The 19,337-nt window shown below is 38.3% G+C and overlaps 1 protein-coding gene across 1 annotated transcript in view; it reads left to right on the plus strand.

Moving 5' to 3' along the window:
* DEPDC1B (DEP domain containing 1B) overlaps window positions 1-6,824 on the plus strand; it is a 25,506-nt gene extending 18,682 nt beyond the window's left edge. The window contains exons 7-10 of the mRNA XM_009272507.1: window positions 2,818-2,984; window positions 5,082-5,258; window positions 5,928-6,113; window positions 6,439-6,824. Of these exons, the coding sequence (XP_009270782.1) occupies window positions 2,818-2,984; window positions 5,082-5,258; window positions 5,928-6,113; window positions 6,439-6,600 (692 nt within the window). The 3' untranslated portion in view covers window positions 6,601-6,824. The remainder of the gene's footprint in view (window positions 1-2,817; window positions 2,985-5,081; window positions 5,259-5,927; window positions 6,114-6,438) is intronic.
* The last annotated feature ends 12,513 nt before the right edge of the window (window positions 6,825-19,337 follow it).

The raw sequence follows: 19,337 nt of genomic DNA on the forward strand, positions 1-19,337 counted from the left end.
GCTCCCCATCCCTGTCTTCCAGCTCAGGGGACTGGGTACCCGGAGAACAACTGGTCTTACTGTTAAAGACTGAGACAAAGAAGGCATTAAGTACCTCAGCCTTTTCCTCATACTTTATCACTGTTTCCCCCCACATCTAATAAAGGATGGAGATTCTCCTTAGTCTTCCTTTGTTGCTAATGTATTTATAGAAACATTTTTAATTTTCTTTTACAGCAGTTGCCAGATTAAGTTCTAGCTGGGCTTTGGCCCTTCTAATTTTCTCTCTGCATAACCTCACAACATCCTTGTAGTCCTCCTGAGTTGCCTGCGCCTTCTTCCAAAGGTCATAAACTCTCCTTTTTTTCATGAGTTCCAGCCAAAGCTCTCTCTTCAGGCAGGCTGGTGGTCTTTTCGCGCCAGCTCATCTTTTGGCATTTGGGGATGGTCTGCAAGTGATGCCTCACTTGCTTCTGTTTTCGAATGAAGACTGTCTAGAGCACTTCTCTTCCAAGAGTTTGGCTGAAATTAGTTTTCAGAATAGCAAAGAAAATAGGACCAATAAGAAAATAATGTCAGTGGTCATCAGATATTTTAGTAACTTGGTAAGACTAAATTTGCTCTTTGCACAGGTTATAATGATTCTTCATGTACAAATCTCAGTAAGGTTAATTATTATTTCTCAGAGCCTCTTCTAAACATGTGCACTAGTGTGCTTGCAAAATCTTCCTTTGAAATTAGCAAAAGCTTTGCTTTGAAAATGAAATTAACTACAAGTGCTTTACCACACTTTTCTTGGAATACTGTGTGTTTCGGCTGCCCTACTTCCTATTGCACACTTCTGTTCCTTTTTTAATAACAAACAGCTACCACTTTTTACACAGTGTGGAATTGACCGGCGTAGTGGATGAGGGGACAGCAGTAGATGCTGTTTATGTTGACTGTAGTAAAGCTTTCAACACTGTCTCCCATCACATCCTTATAGGCAAACTGAGGAAGTACAGGCTAGATAAGTGGGTAGTGAGGTAGAGCAGAAATTGGCTGAATTGCTGGGCTCAGTTGTGATCAGTGATTCACGTGATTCACGTTCAAGTGATGAAGTTGTGATCAGTGGCACAAACTCCAGCTGGGGGTCAATCAGTAGGGAGTACCCCAGGCCTGATAATGGGGCCAGTAGTGCTTAACACTTCATTAATGACCTGGATCGTGGGACACTCTCCTAAACAAGGACAGAGTGCCCTAAACAAGCGTGCAGATAATACAAAATGGGGAAGAGCAGTTAATGCAGCAGAGGGTTGTACTGCCACACAGAGGGACCTTGACAGGCTGGAGAAATGGGCAAACAGGAATCTCGTAATGTTCAACAAAGGGAAATGCCAGGTCCTCTCCTGGGGAGGAATAACCCCATGCACCAGTGCATGCTGGGGGTGACTGATTTGAAAGCAGCTTTACTGAGGAGGTCTTGGCAGTCCTGGTGGGCACTAATGTGACCCTGAGGCAGCAGTGTGTCCTTGTGGCAAACAAGACCAGCAGCATCCTTAGCTCCATTAAGAGCATTGCCAGCAGGTTGAGGGAGCTCTTTCCTGAGCGCTAGTCAGTGAGTCCAGTGGAGGGCCACAAAAATTATTAAGGGCGTGGAGCATCTGTTATATGGGGAGAGGCTGAGAGCAGGGACTGTTTAGCCTAGAGAGGAGAAGGGTCAGGGAGGATCTTATTAATATATATATAAAAGACTGATGTGGGAGGAGTAAAGAAGAGGGAGCCAGACTTCTATCAGTGATATCCAATAACAGGACAAGAGGCAATGGGCATGAACAGAAATACAGGAAACTTCATTTATACATAGGAAAATAGCTTTTTTAATTGGAAGGTGATCAAACACTGGAAGAGGTTGTCCAGAGAGGCTGTGGAATCTCCGTCTTTGGAGATACTCAAAACCTGACTGGACATAGTCCTGGGCATCTTGCTGTAGATGACCCTGCTTTGAGCAGGGGGAGACATCTAGTTAATCTCCAGAGATCCCTTCCAACCTCTATAATCCTATGAAAAAAAAAAGAAGTGTATCTCTTTGTCATCTTCCTTGTTCTTTTTTTAAGAGAAATTACTGTTAGACTTCAGTCATGCAGATATTTTGCTCCTGACTTCTGTTTTGTTCTGATACTAGTGCTATTTAGGCAAATGTGTAGTAGATGCTTCTTTCACTGAGCCTTAGAAACCCAAAAGAGGATGACATTTTGGTGGTGAGACCTCTTTACAGGTTCCTAAACTACTATCAGATTCTACTGTGCTTGTCCAGTCTTCAAATATCTCTGCCATGCTCATATTCTGTGTTTTCTCAAGAGTTGGTAAGTAGAATTAGTCATAGATTTAACTTCTATAGGTGTGAGGCACATCTCAGTATTGTCATAGCTGTCATTGATGCATAAGCACGTTTTGTTTAGATTCTCCAGTTGTTGCCCCAGACTTAACTTTTTTATGTGTTTGCTACATCTGTGCATACATCTCAATTGTGTTTGGAGCTGAGGGTTATAAAAGAGCAAAGGATGAACCAAAATGTTGTAGTTTTTCATGTCTACTAATATCTAGAGTTATTGGTTATGGTTATTAATATCTCCCAAGGCATCAGAAGGAAATCTTGTAAATATTTAAACAAGGTGCCGAGTTCTAGTAGTCGAGTTCTAGGGATATCTTCCCAGACTCTTTGGGGAGTGGAGTTCTAAAGCAGTCTTGAATGAGTAGGAAAGGAATTTGGGGAGACATTTAGAAATGTTATGTTAAATGTTAGGGAAATATATAATTGAGAAATGTTGCCCAATCTCCTGATCTTGTATAAACCAGGTCTGCTGCAAAAACACAGCAAGGCCGTAGAAGCTCTTCAGATATCGTGTCTCCTGCTGCCACCAGAAAATCGGAAAAGACTACAGCTGTTGGTGAGGATGATGGCAAGAGTTAGCTTTAACAAGGATTTGCCACCTCTTTCTGAATCAGTGAGGACCAGAACCTTGGTATGTATAGTGTAAGGCTAAAGGTCTAGACAAGGCTTTTGGAGTAGCACAGATAAAAGATTCTTACTGGAGAAGGTATACAAAATACAGTTTGCTTGTTTGAAGAACAGTTCGTCTATTCTAGCTATGTGGAAAGCTACTCTGAATTTGAATTAATTGGGATTTCTTGGTAAGTTGTGAGCAAATTCTTCATTTGCTCAGAATTTGGAGGTTTCCTTATCTTTCAAAGTTAAATCACCACTGATTTCACTATTGAGTAGAAAAAAAATAAAATACAGTAGATGAAGTCTCTGGTGGTGTTTATCACTGCAGACAGTGTGAAAGAAACAGACTGCCTGTTTCAGTCAGAAATATGTAGCTGAATGTTTTGATTAACCTGTTTTCAGCCATTAAAAAAAAATTCCTACCAGTTTATTTCAGTATTAATTTTTTTCATCACTTAACTACAGAAATCTCTGAAAGTAATTTTAATCAGATTTTGACAAAGCCCTAGTTTTTGCTAATGCTCTTTCTGTAGGACTACTCGTAGAATTATCACTGATGTTTGCAACAGCATGTTATTACAAAGTTATTAGGCATAACTTAGCAATTCCTACTAGCTAAGAACATGTATTTCTCTTGGTTAATTTTCAAGTCTTTTGCAAGAAGGGCAACAGAAAACTCAGCTGTAGAGCCACTCCATGAAAATCCTATAGTAGCATGCATAAATCTAAATTTGTTCCATAGCAATTAAGTTTTTAATTAACTATGAATAATACTTGATTAAAATAATGAAATTTTTGACTGCTAAAGTTATAATTTAATTAACTGTTGTTGTCGTGGTTTAACCCTAGCCAGCAACTAAGCACCACACAGCTGCCTGCTCACCCCCCCCCCTGCTGGGATGGGGGAGAGAATCGGAAGAGTAAAAATGAGAAAACTCGTGGGTTGAGATAAAGACAGTTTAATAGGGAAAGCAAAAGCCACGCACACAAGCAAAGCAAAACAAGGAATTCATTCACTACTTCCCATCAGCAGGCAGGTGTTCAGCCATCTCCAGGAAAGCAGGGCTCCGTCACATGTAACTGTTACTTACAAAAACAAAATGCCATAACTCCAAACATCCCCAGCTTCCTCCTTCTTCCCCCAGCTTTATATGCTGAGCATGACATCACATGGTATGGAATAACCCCTTGGCCAGCTGGGGGTCAGCTGTCCCAGCTGTGTCTCCTCCCAACTTCTTGTGTAGCCCCAGTCTACTCGCTGGCAGGGCAGTATGAGAAGCTGGAAAGTCCTTGACTTAGTGTAAGCAGTGCTCAACAACAACTAAAACATTAGTGTGTTATCAACATTATTCTCATCCTAAATCCAAAACACAGCACTGTACCAGCTACTAGGAAGAAAATTAACTCTATCCCAGCCAAAACCAGCACAACTGTAAATGGTCTTTGATTGAAATAATTATGTTGTAATCTAAATGTTATTTTTAGAAGTTAATCCTTTACAGTCCAAGTATTTTGTACTAAGTTTTTTAGTTCAGCGGTGTAGTCTATGGTACATGACAGAAAACCTTGATTGCCTTCTGTGCTTTTAATGTTAGAAGTGACTGGTGCACAGACAGAAAACTCTTGTAACTGAATGCTTGAGCATGAGACTACGTTAAGTGAGCTAGACCTGAAATTTGGTTTGATGATTTCAAAATAATGGTATTAAGTTTTCCATCTGGTGCTTAACTTCTATCAAATTCCTGTGTTATTTTTAAAATCTCTGAAATATTTGTGCCCTGTTTAACTGGAAAAGCTATGTGAAGTGGCTATTTGACCACTTGTCTTGAGAATAAAATGGAATTCAGCCATTCTAAGTCTAAAGTCAGGGTTAGATTATGTATATGAGGGAAGAGCCATCTTCAGAGACCCATCTTCAGTCCACTCAGATAATGTCATTGTACACAATAGTCTTTTTTTTCTTTTTTTTTTAATTGATGTGTTGGAAGTATGGTAAACATTGTGCTGTTAAAATCTTTTTTCTAAAAGATCACTTTTTAAATACAGTCTGATTCTCCACCGCCCACCCCAAACAGAAAAATATACAATAATGATTTTTTTTTTTTTTTCTCAGATGGTTCAGGCATTTTCCCGTTGTATTCTCTGCTCAAAGGATGAAATGGACTTGGATGAACTGCTTGCTGCTAAGCTAGTATCTTTTCTCATGGACAATTATCAAGAGATCTTAAGTGTTCCTTCCGCCTTAAAATCTTCTATAGAGGAACATGTTGTACATCTCCAGAGAGTCCAGGTAGGTATCTAGTGAAAAAAGCCTCTTATATCTCTGTGCTTCTAGATCAAATTTATCCTTTCTGCTCCAAAGTTCAACAGTTCTTATAGACTTTGTTCTGTCTCTGCTAGCTTATGAAGAGCTAATTAATTTTGACTGCCGATATTCAACCATAATTATGTATTTAAATGAAACTAAGCAGATCTTGAAGGGTTTAGAGACAAGAACTCTAAAATATGTTTTCCTGTTGGTCAGCATTGTCTTCTCCATGGAATGGGCAAACTATGTTTGTGGTAGTGAGGAAAACTGTGAATGGTTAAAAAGTGTTTCCATTAATGTTCTGGTTTTCTTTCAGAGCCATCCTTACTTGCTCAGCTTTTTCATATCTCTTTTTCTGTTTCCTGATAGCATACTTTGTTTGGTTCACAGCTGCTTTTAAGTTCTTCCTTCTTTAATTTCTACTGAAAAAGTAACTTTTAACTTATTCCAAGAGCTAAACAGGCTTCCTTCGTGTCATGCTTTTTGATGTACTAGAACTCACTCAATTAGTGCAGGAGAGAGGAGGTACAATTTAGGGTCTTTATTCCATATCTTCCCTACTTAATGACTTCAGGTGGTCAATTTGATTAAGTCAGTTTTTGCAAATTTATTGCAGAAAACATAGCTGCTCTTCTTTTACTCTTTCTTCAGATAAAATATGCTGGAGCTGATACTGATGCAACGTTTCCTCCTCCATCATTTTGTCACCAAATCAGTACAGATGAATTTGAATACCAAAGGGCAACTGGCTCTCAAGAACCCCTGGCAGCTTTATTGGAAGAAATTGCAATGAATAAAGAAATATCTGTGAAAGATAAGAAGAAGAAGCTCAAGCAAGTAAATAAAAATTCCTCCGCAGTCTTTAATTTTAACTTGAAAAGCTTTATCAAGTCTTAGACATGTAGTCCTCTAGAGAAATACCAGGATTTATAATAGTAGGTGCTCTTGGGGATTTCAAACTTTTTAATCATTTAGAATAGGGATACTGTGATGAATCAAGACATATTAGAAAATATCACCTAATTTTCTATATAGAAGTATAGAAAGTCTGTCACAGAAATAATCATTTTTCTGCTCCAGAGGTGGAGGTTGCACTTTAATAGGGTTTTTTATATTACAAATTTGAGTGAATTCTTTATTTAAATTTGATGTATTTTTCTAGTTTCAGAAATCTTACCCTGAAGTGTATAGAGTACGATTTCCTACCCCTGAAACTGAAGCGGTCCTCTTTCCAGAAAAAACTAAACAGAAATCACCAATACTGATGTGGGCCTTAAAAAAGCCTTTTCAGCCATTTCACAGAACCAGAAGCTTTCGGATGTAAATGGTTTTGAAATATATCAGCGAACTGGGTCAGAGCATATTATGAATGAATCTTATGCAAAAGGAGCCTAAGCAGCATGTAGTTACTTAAAAAAAGACTGGAGATACTGCCAAGATGATGGAAAAGGTCAAAACAAGAGGAAAGTATTGAGGTGGTAGAAATGTGAGCCATTATCAGTATTTTTGTAAATAATTATTTTTTTAAATGTCTGTTATTTTTAAAGAAAAAGGAAAACCAAAAGAAAAAACAACAAACTCAAGGTGATTAATCTACATGGGTGAAAAAGTACACTTGCTGTAGTTTGATTTGACCATCATTTCAAGGTCTAAATGTATTTGTGTGTAATGTATTGTTGGTAACTAGTCAACAGCTTTCTTTTTCCCTGAAAATGAGTCTCTTGCATAAACTAGGCTGTGTTTGTTCACATATAGCTTGAGGAATTAATTTGCTGTACATGCTTGAATAAGTACGAAACACTGGATTTTGTTTTGCTGTTGTATACCTTAGTGTTCTTGCTATGTAAGATTTATTTTAGAAAACTGTAAAAACTCATTCTTAATTTTCTGATTCATATGATGCATTACAGCTTGAGTCAACTCCTGTTGAAATTCCATTAACTTCTGTAGTGCTGACCCATTCTTTTAAGCAACGCAGTCTTTCAAGTCTTTTCCCATATGCTCTTATTAAATATTACTATACAAAATTGGATGCTTGGCAATAGAACATATTTTATCAGAAAAATCTGAAGCCTTGCATTTCCTCTGAAAATGGAATTCGAATATTGAAGTGACATTGAAGCATACATGCCTGGAATGGTTTCACTTGTTTTGCATTATGAAATCTACTGTACCTATAACCTGACTGTGCATATAACATACTTGATCCTGACAGCACTTTTAAGCTATTAAAGCATTACCATTTTCTGATATTTACTTAGAGTGGTGATTTCATGTTATCCATTAGAAATTTTAAGAGCAGAATTTCATACCTTATTGAATGTCAGAATAGTCTATGCAGGAGGGAAGACAGCTGACATCTCAACAAATTTCTCTCTGACATTTCAGTAAGCAACATGGTGACAATCCTGTAATGCAACATTGACAGTATTTTCAGTTTGCTAACCTCCTAACCAGTCAATAAGCTTTAAAATGTACATTACAAGGTTGTTGGTTTAATAGATTGGAATATTTCTTGGGCAATGTGATTTTGAACACTACATGTTTCCATGATCTGTTTTCACACATCGGTTATACTTGGACTTCATATCAATAATCTTTTTCTTAAGCAAAATGGATACAAAAGGGTATACTTCTCAAATAATAAGGAAATATTAAAATTAATATTAAAAGTAGTCTGAGGCCACTTCTTACCTTTTGTACTAGGTCTTCAAGGGTGACATAACCTTTTAGATGTGTCATATTATTCTGCGTATGCTTACGTGCAGTCAAACTTTGACTATGACTAGACTACTCGTATATAATAATTTGGTTACAGCACTAATCCATGAAATATAATAATGAGTAAGGCTAGTTGGAAAGCAAGTCGCGCATAAAAGTGGAAACCCATCTTAAGTCACCTCTGACATCAGTTCCTAAATTGCAGAGGAGAAGTAGAAGCCAATCTATTTGCCATTGGAAATAATCTCACTGCCTGCCAATAAGCCTCCTACTGTCATGTTGAATTTTTACCCCATTGTTACTTTTTAAAAATTTGTAGCCTTCCTGAGCCTATATTAAACAGTAATTAGAGTTTACTCATTAGTTTCCATGAGGAGAAGTTGAAGATATGTCATATTTCTGTGAATCAATTATACTTTTGTTTCAAAGAATTATTTCCTTGACTGTGGTAAAAACAAACCAAGCAAGTCCATTTGCTCACAATTCCCAAGGCTGCGAAAAATACCACCACAAAATGTCCTCTAAAACCTTGAAGAGACTGCGGGGAGGGAACTTTATCTGAGATCATAATCTCACAGACTGAATTTTAACTGTTGCCCTATCTTGGGAGACACTTAAGAAAGCTTATCTTAGTAATAGAAGATATGTGACTATGGCCGCTGCTTACAGCTCTTCCTTGTCTCATAACTGAACCAATTGCAAATATGCAAGACAAATATTGTATGAACGCAAAAGTAACCTCCCTTCAGAGTGGACGTTAGAAAAAGAAAGCTTGAAAGCTAGTTCAGGGAAGACTGTGGGCTTAATGAAGCGTCTTAGAAAAAACACAGGTTCTGTATCCCTAACCTATAGTCAATTGAAACTTCAATTTCGATATTAACTTTCTCAGGAATTTGACCTTTACTTCGGTGTTAAACCCTGCAGTGTCTAGATGTTGCCAAGACTGAACAACATGGGCTCTATTGGGTTTATTTCCCCTGAACCGTGAGGACCATAAGCCAAACATTCTTTTGCTTAACCTAGTGGCTGTTTTCTGAAGAGGCTCACTAAATGGAGTACTAGCTGACATTCTTTTAAAGCACATCAGGTGGAAGACTCAATAAAGGTAGAAGATGTTGTTTCAGCTGCTTTTTCAGTCTACTTAGACCAATGTTTGTCATCTAAAAGGAGCATCTGAAATACCCACCTATAAGCTCGTATGTCAGTAGAAGCTATTGTTAAGTTTGGACAATGCTGTTCAACTCCTTAGTACTGAAATGTCTAATGTGACGCCATTAGCTGTCATGGTACTGTTAGTCTTTTTGGACAAAATCTTTGAGTAGAAACTTCTATTGTGTTGATGTTTTTGTTTGGTTTTGCGGTGGGTTTTTTTGTTGTTTGGGGTTTTTTTTGCTTTGCTAAGTTCTTTGCCCCCGGCAGAGCAATCTCTTTTCCCTCACCCCACCTTGAGCATAACCTCTCCCCTGACCTACTGGTTCCTAGTGACACATCTGTGACAGCTTTGCTCCAGCATTTCCTGGAAGAGGGAAGAAAAGTATCTATCTTCCTTTCTTGGGAAGGGAGCTGAGTCTTTGCTTAACATGGCTCTTTCTTGCTGGTTGTTGCATTGCTTTCTTACACAAACACAGCTTGCTCCAGCTCCTAAATTAACTATCAGTCATCTGGAAAACCTTTTGGTTCATATGTCTCTGTTTCTGCTTTAGTCCTCTGATGTTCTTTAAGTAATAGCTTCCATTGTTAGTTGCTAATACATAAAGATTATTTAGTTGCTCATATTTTGTATGAAGTCTGTTTAAGTCACCTAATTTACCAGGATTGTGATATCAGTGGTTTCCACTTACGACTACAGAGAATGATTGATGACTGATGTGTTTTTCTGAAACTGTTTTCAGATGTTACTTTTCTTCATATCAGAGGAAGCTTAGGCAAAATCTGGGTGATCTCATCTTCTCATTGTACTAAGTGGAAACAAGAACTAAAGTGAAGAAGGTAGTATGTTAACATACCATGCTTTTTAAGGTATTGCTGTGATATGCCAGAGCTTTTTTCCCCTCTTTTCTAAAAAGAGGGTTTACATTGTAAGAGCATCTCTTTCTTTCACAGAGACAGTGCTAACTCAAATGACTTGCTTTATCTCTTGTTCACAATTTTTTAAGTCTACTACTGCCTCAGGGCTTATGATTCTAGTTATTGTAGCTCTAGGTAAGCTCATACTTCTTAGATTTTAAATCCACAAACTCATAGGTACCATTCTGTAGGTATATAAGTGCACTTGAATTAATTTTATTAATTTGGAACAGCTGGTGTACTTTATACCAGGTGTAATGCATTAACATTACTATTTTCATCAATTCATTAGGCTTGAAGTAGAAGTGTGAGGTGACAAGCTTTTCAGGAAAACTAAGCCTGTAAAATGGGATTAGAATTTATAGAAGTTTTTAGCTCTGTTTTCAAGTATCTGCTGTATGGTATTTGTTTATCAACATCTCTTCCTGTGTTAGATGTTAGTTCTGTTGTTGGGGTTTTTTTCCAGAAACACAGTTTATAGAATAGTTATGCATCCAGAACACCCAGAACACTATTTATCTCCTTTTTCTATATGAATCATGTTTAAGAAGTGAGTGTTGCATTCTACTGTCTGTAAAAAGAGTTGCCAAATTTACTGAGCATAAACATATAAAATTAGGTGAAGTAAGTCCATCTTCATGAGTTTCTGTTTGGGTGCCTAACTCCTATTTAATTTTACCAAGATAATTAAATAACTTAGAGGAGACGCTCAAGTCTGTGTTTAAAAAGAAGGAAGTTGATACATGTTTGCAAAGTCCTTTCTAAAAGTAATTGATAGAGGCAGGATATTTAAACAATATTGGTTAGGGACAGTAATTTTCAATTTCATTGCTTTTTTGGAACTTCAGGTATGTAAAGCTGCCTGAAAAAATCTCTTGTCCTGGCAAAAGCAGAAAAATGCCAGAACAGTGCCAAATATACTGTTATTCAAGAGGATAATTGAGAATAATCCAAATAGCCAATAGCAAATAAGCCTGATGGCAAACCTAGGAAAAACAGTGGAAAAACTGATAGAATTTTAGTGGGAAAACCTAAAGCACAGTAATAGACCTAAAGCTTTGTCAATGCATTGTTTTAATTCTTTGTAGAGAGTATACTGTCTTTCATGGCAAACTTGCTTTTGTTAGTGATGGAGATTGCAAGTTTATTTCATAATGTGTGTTAGGTTTTGACTACTGAAAATTTTTCAGTGAAGGTGGGATATTTATATAGCAGATTTAGGTAAACTGACAATAGACTTAGCTTTTATTTGTTTTTTATGGATTCCTTGGAAGTACTGATGGAGCCATGGATATGGCTGAAAATTGTGGGTACCATAGGCTTTTATACAGCATTTCATTTAGTAGCTTCTGATAAAATTATTCCTGGTTAATGTCAGTAAGTGTTTAAGTGATTAAGAACTGCCTAAATGTAGGCACAAGGGAATCGTGATGGACATACTCTTTATCGGTTTTTGCAGGAAATTGGCATTAGATTTTCCTATCAATGACTGTTTTCCTTGAGGACATGAAAATAAATATAAAAATCACTGTTAGCATCATTAGCTAATCTCATTAGTGTTTTTAGACTGTTCAGTAATAATAGAGGCATTAATATGGAACAGGGCAGGTTGAAAATGAATTTGAACGTGGTCACTTCAAAGCTATATGTCTGAGAACAAGATATGTAGGTCATGTAAAAAAGAAAAAAAAGAGGAGGAAAGACTGTGTTGTGGAAAACTACAGCTTTGTAAAAGTTTTCCCCCACAGTGAAAAAGGCTTCCCAACATTATGCTGAGGCAAAGGGCTAATGTGGTTCTTGAAGGTCTAAATTGGAGGTTGTTACATAAAATCACCTGACTCATCTCGTGTGTGACCTCTACACTCAGTACTGACTGACTGACACTGAAACATTGCAGTTTCTGCAGCTTTTGTAAAACTGTAGATGATGCAAGGTGAGTATTTGGAATTACTTCTTTAAATTGAGAGTTTGCATTACTTCAGTCTTTCCCATTTATGAGAAACAAGAACAGGAGGTCACCTGATTATCTTGTGGAGTACATTCACATAAAGAAGTACTTATATTGGTAAGCAGCAAAGACTTGAGTTGAGAAGGGAGTAATACTCAGTGGACGGAAGATGGAGCTGGATATGTTTTTTATATGTTGAGGGTACTGAATGATTGGAATGTGATGAATTTTAACTTTTCCTGGCATCTTCAGAGGAAGCTCTCTCTGGGGGATATTTACTGAAAGCCAAGTCATTGAGCTCAGGGCAGGATGAGCAGAGGGGAAGTATAATGACTTGCGATGTGTGGAAGACTGGACAAAATCTCAGGGCTCCTCAGTGTTTGCATGCTGTGGATTTTCACATGCGAGTCACACATCTGTTCAAATTCATTAGCTTCACTCCGTGACTTGATATTCAGGAGGTGATGTAAAACAGTTGATTTGTCATTCCTCTCTTCATTTTTGAGGCAACTAAAGAAAACAGCATTTGTTACTTTTGTTCTTCAGCCAAACCGCAGTGAATATAGGCAAAGAGGGGTCACCTTTTGAGTTGCCAGGGCACAGCTGCTTCTGGGGATAATGAAAACCAGCTCTGCTCTGCCCAGTGCTCTGGTCAGGGAGGGTGAGGTATGTCTCTGGTGTGCTGCAGTTGCTTTGCCTGGGATTGAGAGAGAGAATAAGATACATAGGAATGTGATCTGGTGGCTGGTATGAATTATAGTAATACAGTCGTTGCTGCTTTATGATCTAAGTAGGTACTTTTAAATGTATGTCTTAGTCTTGTTTTTTTTAACCTGGGATTATGTGGTGCCGAACTGATCATATTCATATCTAGGAAAGGCATCTCTTGAACATCCAAAGCAGCCTGAAGTATCTCTTGTCTCAGTACTAACTTAAGGCTGTCTATAGCTACTCCTTCCTGTGAATTTTTTACACTTTATAATTATGGTTTGAAATCACTGCAAGGTTCTCTGAAACTTTAGCGGTGACTGAGAGAGAAGCTTCTGGCAATGATTCCTGAGCTTGCCTGCTGAAGAGAGGACGGTCTGACCTTGGCACTTCTAGACAGACTCCAAAGGTGAATAAAAGGCACAATGTAATATATTTACATGTTTGCAAATCTTTCTTTTGTTTCCTTGTTTATCCTGAGTGCTTATTCATGTGAGGATCTGGCCTTGTGCATGACTAAGATTTGCTGTGTGATTTCAAAGCTAGCTTATATGCAGTGCTAGCTTTTAAATTTAATCTCATAAAAAGCAGTAGTTCTGAGTCCTGTAGCTAATTTTGTATTCAAATACTGGTGAGAGAATGAGTAGTGGGATCGTTAGTTTCTTGTTTGTTATGATGACTTGCAGTATATTAATTTTCTTGTTGCAAGAGACTGTGTGAAGAATAGCATGTCCTTTTGATGTTGAAATCTATGCAAAATATTTTGGGATCCTATGAAAAATTGCTTCCTTTTCTCCTCCTTGATAATTATTTAATGTTTTGTGTATCACTCTAGATGCTTGTTAATTTATGACCCAGCAGAGGTCAGCCTTGTGACGTTTTTCAAAACATATGCTCAAAGAAAAGGCATAGAGACAAAGTTCTTTTTATAAAAGCCTTTGAAATTTTGTTTTATAAAATACACTCCTGCAGATTAGAGTTGGTGTGATATTACTGTGTCGTAGCTGGGTATATGGCTTAAATATCACAGTGTAACTTCTCTTTATGTAATAGGAAATGTTTATTGTTTTGTAAAGTTGTTACAAATTGTCTCAAATGTTAGCCTTGTTGGTATACTAAAATACCTACTTACTGATTTGATTAGAGTATTGTATTTCCAGAGCTGGTTGTGTAGTTCAGTGAACACATCAAGAAGGAACACATGGAACTGTCATTTGAATGCTACATGCTTCAGGTTCACAATGACATCTTGAAGTAGTGTGTCTGTGTAACATTAATGACTGGGGCAGGGCAAGAAAAAGTGGGGAGGGAGGTGGGAAGAATAGGCAAGTATTTTGTCACTTCTTTCTAAGAGTCTATGAGAATAAAAGGTGTTCTCACCTTTCCATAAAAGAACATTTTTTTCCTTTGTGATGCTTAAAAAACCGAAGGTTGGGGAGTGGAGGGGAATCAGTATTCGTACCCTATACCAGCTCAGAAGCACAAATTATTTGTTCACAATGTGAAATGCTATTCCTATGTTGTGTCACAATGCTAGATGACCAGTGGTGGTTTCTTTGATGCTAATAAGGGTCTAATTGTATATAAAGTTGATGATTCAGGTTATAAACCTCACCAAGAATAGTGGCAGTCCTGTCTTAAATTGGCTGACTACCTGGTTTATAAGTTCAGTTTCAGTTGGCAAACTCAACAGTGGCTGATGTAATTGCTCTGCTCTGCTTGAACACAATCTTCTGTGTACCTCGAGCTAGCTCTGAAGCAGTTTTATACAGCTAGACAGTAGAACTGAAGATGCAATAACAACATCGTCAAGGCTGCAGCTGAGTCTTCTGCAACAGAACATGCTTAAATGACTTGAGCATGACATTGGTAACTGGGAAAACTTGTTGCCTTTTTCGTTCAGCCAGTTTGTTTTCTGAACTTCGCAAAGATGTTTTACTCCTTTATTGTTACTGCATTTTTTGTATACTCTAAAGCTGTTTTTCAGGCATTAAAAACACACTGTGATGAGAACAATATTCTGAGGTTTTGGAGTAGCTAGTAAAAACATATTTTGTGTCTCGCAGCAGCAAGGCTGCAAGTAAAAATCAGCCTCAGGAATAGAGACTGTGCTTTTTAATGCTTGCTTTTCTTTTAAAACCCTCTTCTCTTTTTCTTTTTTTTTTTTTTTTTTTTTTGTTTTTTTTTCCTTCCTTTGGTTTTGGAGTAGCTAGTAAAAACATATTTTGTGTCTCGCAGCAGCAAGGCTGCAAGTAAAAATATCAGCCTCAAATAGAGACTGTGCTTTTTAATGCTTGCTTTTCTTTTAAAACCCTCTTCTCTTTTTCTTTTTTTTATTTGCCTTCAAGGAGGCAAGATCAGCTTGGAGTATGGAGTACTACTATGTTTATCTTTTGCAAAAGATGGTTACAAACCACTCAAAAACCTGCCAGACAGAGTATTATCTTACAAAAATGTTCTCCAATAAATTTGCCTTCAAGGAGGCAAGATCAGCTTGGAGTAACAGCAGCTACTATGTTTATCTTTTGCAAAAGATGGTTACAAACCACTCAAAAACCTGCCAGACAGAGTATTATCTTACAAAAATGTTCTCCAATAAGAGAGAGAAAATAAGAACTTTGTTAAAATGGAAGCCTTTCCTGAGACGGAAGCCTTTATTAGTGTGCTGTGACCAGAATGCTGTAACACGTTCTTTTTGAATATGTTATTGGGGACGCTTAATGTTTATTATTTGCTGGAGAGTAGGAAAGCCAAGGTATTAAGACAAAGAACCCTATTTAAAGTTGATCAGCAACAGTGTATGTTGTTCTTGTTCCTGTCCACTCACCTTAGTGAAATAAAAATAGTGTCGAGTGCTTTGGGCATCCTGTGGACTTAATAGTATGTGTTTATGTAATTAGGCTCTAACCTAATAGGTGTGCAAAAGAAAAGATATTGTGAATTAATGTTGCATGAGTAACTATCATTTTATGGTGCTTCCTAGCTCTTGAGTACTTGACTCTGCTGTCTTAACAGTCTCTCATTCAAAAGCATGTTTTGTCCTTAACACAATGGCTTTTGCCCAGCACTTTAGTTGTTATATAGAAACCCCAGATTTGCGAGCAACTCTTCAATTTAATAAGCCTTCCTTTATTAAAGAGAAACAAAAGTAGGTGCAGAGACAGGTGGTCTGAATTGAATCAGCTTGGGTCCAGGTGTACTGAAACTAATAAACCCAACTGAACTTAGACTATCTAAGCGGAAAATCACTGAGATGTTTGCACTGTGCTCCCACCACACCTTCTTTTGAGAACAGAGTGCAGAAATGCCTGGTCTGGTTTTGACAGAGAAGCCTGCTTCTCAAGGTGTCACACCGGGTATGTAAGCTTCAGCTAGTAACCTCTTCAGACTTTAGATATCTGCATCCATAAAGGATGCATAAACTTACCTCATCCCTAAACTTACCTCAAACAAGTAATTCAGATGAGTGCAAATACACAGCACTGCTTAGGTTCTTCTGGGATGCTGTCTACAAAGTTTGTCCTAAACCTTCAAAAGATCTAAATGCTTTTACCCAGTATGTGTTACTCCTGAATTTCTACACATCTAGATTAAACAGAAACAATGTCAGCCCATTTCTCTCCGTTCAAACTGAGCATGGTAGATTATGAGGCAGATAAACAACATGGCTATAAGAAAACAACAAATTCTGGTAAAATTTACTTTCTTTGTTCCCAGTTTGGGATGAGGAGAGGTGTGGTGGGTTGACCCTGGCTGGATGCCAGGTGCCCACCAAAGCCTCCGCTATCACTCCCCCTCTCTCAACTGGATGGGAGAGAGAAAATATAATGAAAGGCTCGTGGGTTGAGATAAGGACAGGGAGATCACTCACCAATTACTGTCATGGGCAAAACAGGCTCGACTCTGCAGAATTAATTTAATTTATTACCAATCAAATCAGAGTAGGGTAATGAGAAAAATAAAAAACAAATCTTAAAGCACCTTTCTCCCACCCCTCCCTTCTTCCTGGGCTTAACTTTACCCATTAATTCTCTACCTCCTCCCCCGCAGCGGCACAGGGGGACAGGGAACAGGGGTTGCAGTCAGTTCATCACATTGTCTCTGCTGCTCCTTCCTCCTCAGGGGGAGGACTCCTTACACTCTTCCCCTGCTCCAGCATGGGGTCCCACCTATGGGAAGCAGTCCTCCATGAACTTCTCCAGCGTGAGTCCTTCCCATGGGCTGCAGTCCTTCACAAACTGCTCCAGCGTGGGTCCCCCATGGGGTCACAAGTCCTGCCAGCAAACTAGCTCCAGCATGGGCTCCTCTCTCTATGGGTCCACAGGTCCTACCAGGAGCCTGCTCTAGCACGGCTTCCCACGGGGTCACAGCCTCCTTTGGGTGCATCCACCTGCTCCACCGTGGACCTCTGTGGGCTGCAGGGAGACAGCCTGCCTCACCATGGTCTTCACCATGGGCTGCAGGGGAATCTCTGCTCCGGTGCCTGGAGCACCTCCTCCCCCTCCTCCTTCACTGACCTTGGTGTCTGCAGAGCTGTTTCTCTCACATATTCTCACTCCTCTCTCCTCTGGCAGCTGTTGCACAGCAGTTTTTTTCCCCTTCTTAAATATGTTATCACAGAGGCACTACAACCGTCGCTGACGGGCTCAGCCTTGGCCGGCGGTGGGTCCATCTTGGAGCCGGCTGGAACTGGCCCTATCAGACATAGGGGGGGAAGCTTCTAGCAGCTTCTCACAGAAGCCACCCCTGTAGCACCCCTGTTGCCAAAACCTTGCCACACAAACCCAATACAAGAGGCTTACATAACTTCAGAAATTGCGACAGTAATTGTGCAAATCTGCACAGAAAAGTTGCACCACGCGCACCTAAGCAAGGAACACTATATGTTCAGACAGCTCAGATTTGGAGAACAGGACAGTCTATGATGTGTAACTAGTGCATGCTTTAAATTTTATAAAGGTTCTAATTTTTTTTAACAAACTAGGAATACAGAGGGGGCTATACAAATCAGGTTTGACTTCCTGAAGCTACAGGCTTGCCTGTGAAGTCTTTGTTTAGGCTCATCTGGGAAACACCTGTCTGAGTTTCTTTAACTCAAGCTAGTCTTGTTACAGGACAGACTGCTAAGAGGGTTTTTTCTTGCTTAGAGTCAAATAGGCTTAAATTTTCCTTTGTTGACTTCCTCTCATAACTTTCTTTTCAATAATAATGGGTGTTGTTTTTATGTAGCGAGGTTCATCTGCTACTCTGTGATGGTGTGCAGATTATCTGAGTATAGAATAGTAATGTTTGTGCTTACCATGATAGTGCTCATTTTCTTACAATTAGGAAAGAAAAAGAAGAGAGTCAAGGTTTGTGCTGGGCATCCTGCCTGATTTTGCAAACTATTCTGCATATTTGGTTGTTATTGTGTCTGAACATACTCAAAATATCTGCAAAATATTAACTGATATAAAATAACTAATGATTTATTCTAGACAACCTGTTTGCTCATTTCACAGGTACCTAAAAGCATAAATAATTTTTTTGGTAGGTCTTCATAGAATAGAATCAAAGAAAAAAAAAAGTTGTATACTATTTCAATGCCAAATGTGTAAGTAAAGGCAAGAATAGATTTGATTTTTAACATTTGAAGAAATTTTCTTTACCCATCTAGAAAGTTTTATTTAAACAAATTAAAATTTATTCCAATTTTATTTTGAAAAACACTGCAACAGTGAAATACTGTTGTTACCTGGCTTCCATTAAGAAAACACCTTTGTTTAGACACTTGAATCCAGGTTGGAATAAAATATTCTTAGATGTAATATCAGTTTTGTAATATTGGCATAAAATATGATTTTTTTTTTTTTTTTTGCCTACCTTTAAATTCAGTTGGAAGTCAAGCTTGCACTATCAGGGCAAATTCAGTACCAAATATTGCAGTCATCTTTGTACTTTTCACCCGATTTTGTCAATTTTTCAGATTCCTGTTAATGAAGAAAACTATTGCCTGAAACCATGAAAATGAAATTTAAATTCAGAGGTGGAGTGATTGAGAAGCTTGGCGGGCTCATCATTCTTATTTAAGGTGGGAATCATTGTATGCAACTTCAGCCATGTAAAAGCTAAATCCCAACTGAATCCCTTTTTATTGCCATTTTCAGGAGACTACTTGTCTCCTGCCTTTTGAGATGAAATGAATTGTTTTCAGAAAGTGCCTGTATTGCTCTGTTGATGTAACAAAAGTGTAGAGAAACTTTATCATCCAAAAAAAATCAGCCTTGTATGTTTTTCTCATGTTTATGAAGCCAAATGTAGGTAAGACTACAGCACTCTATAATATGCTAAATTTAATTGGATGTGTGTCGTGTTTTAACCCCAGCCGGCAACTAAGCACCACACACCCACTTGCTCAGTCCCCCCGGTGGGATGGGGCAGAGAATTGGAAGAGTAAAAGTGAGAAAACTCATGGGTTGAGATAAAGACAGTTTAATAGGGAAAGCAAAAGCCGTGCACACAAGCAAAGCAGAACAAGGAATTCATTCACCACTTCCCATGGGCAGGCAGGTGTTCAGCCATCTCCAGGAAAGCAGGGCTCCATCATGCGTAACGGTTACTTGGGAAGACAAATGCCA

Source organism: Aptenodytes forsteri, unplaced genomic scaffold (genome assembly GCF_000699145.1).
Source record: "Aptenodytes forsteri isolate BGI_AS27 unplaced genomic scaffold, ASM69914v1 Scaffold92, whole genome shotgun sequence".
Lineage (NCBI taxonomy): Eukaryota > Metazoa > Chordata > Aves > Sphenisciformes > Spheniscidae > Aptenodytes > Aptenodytes forsteri.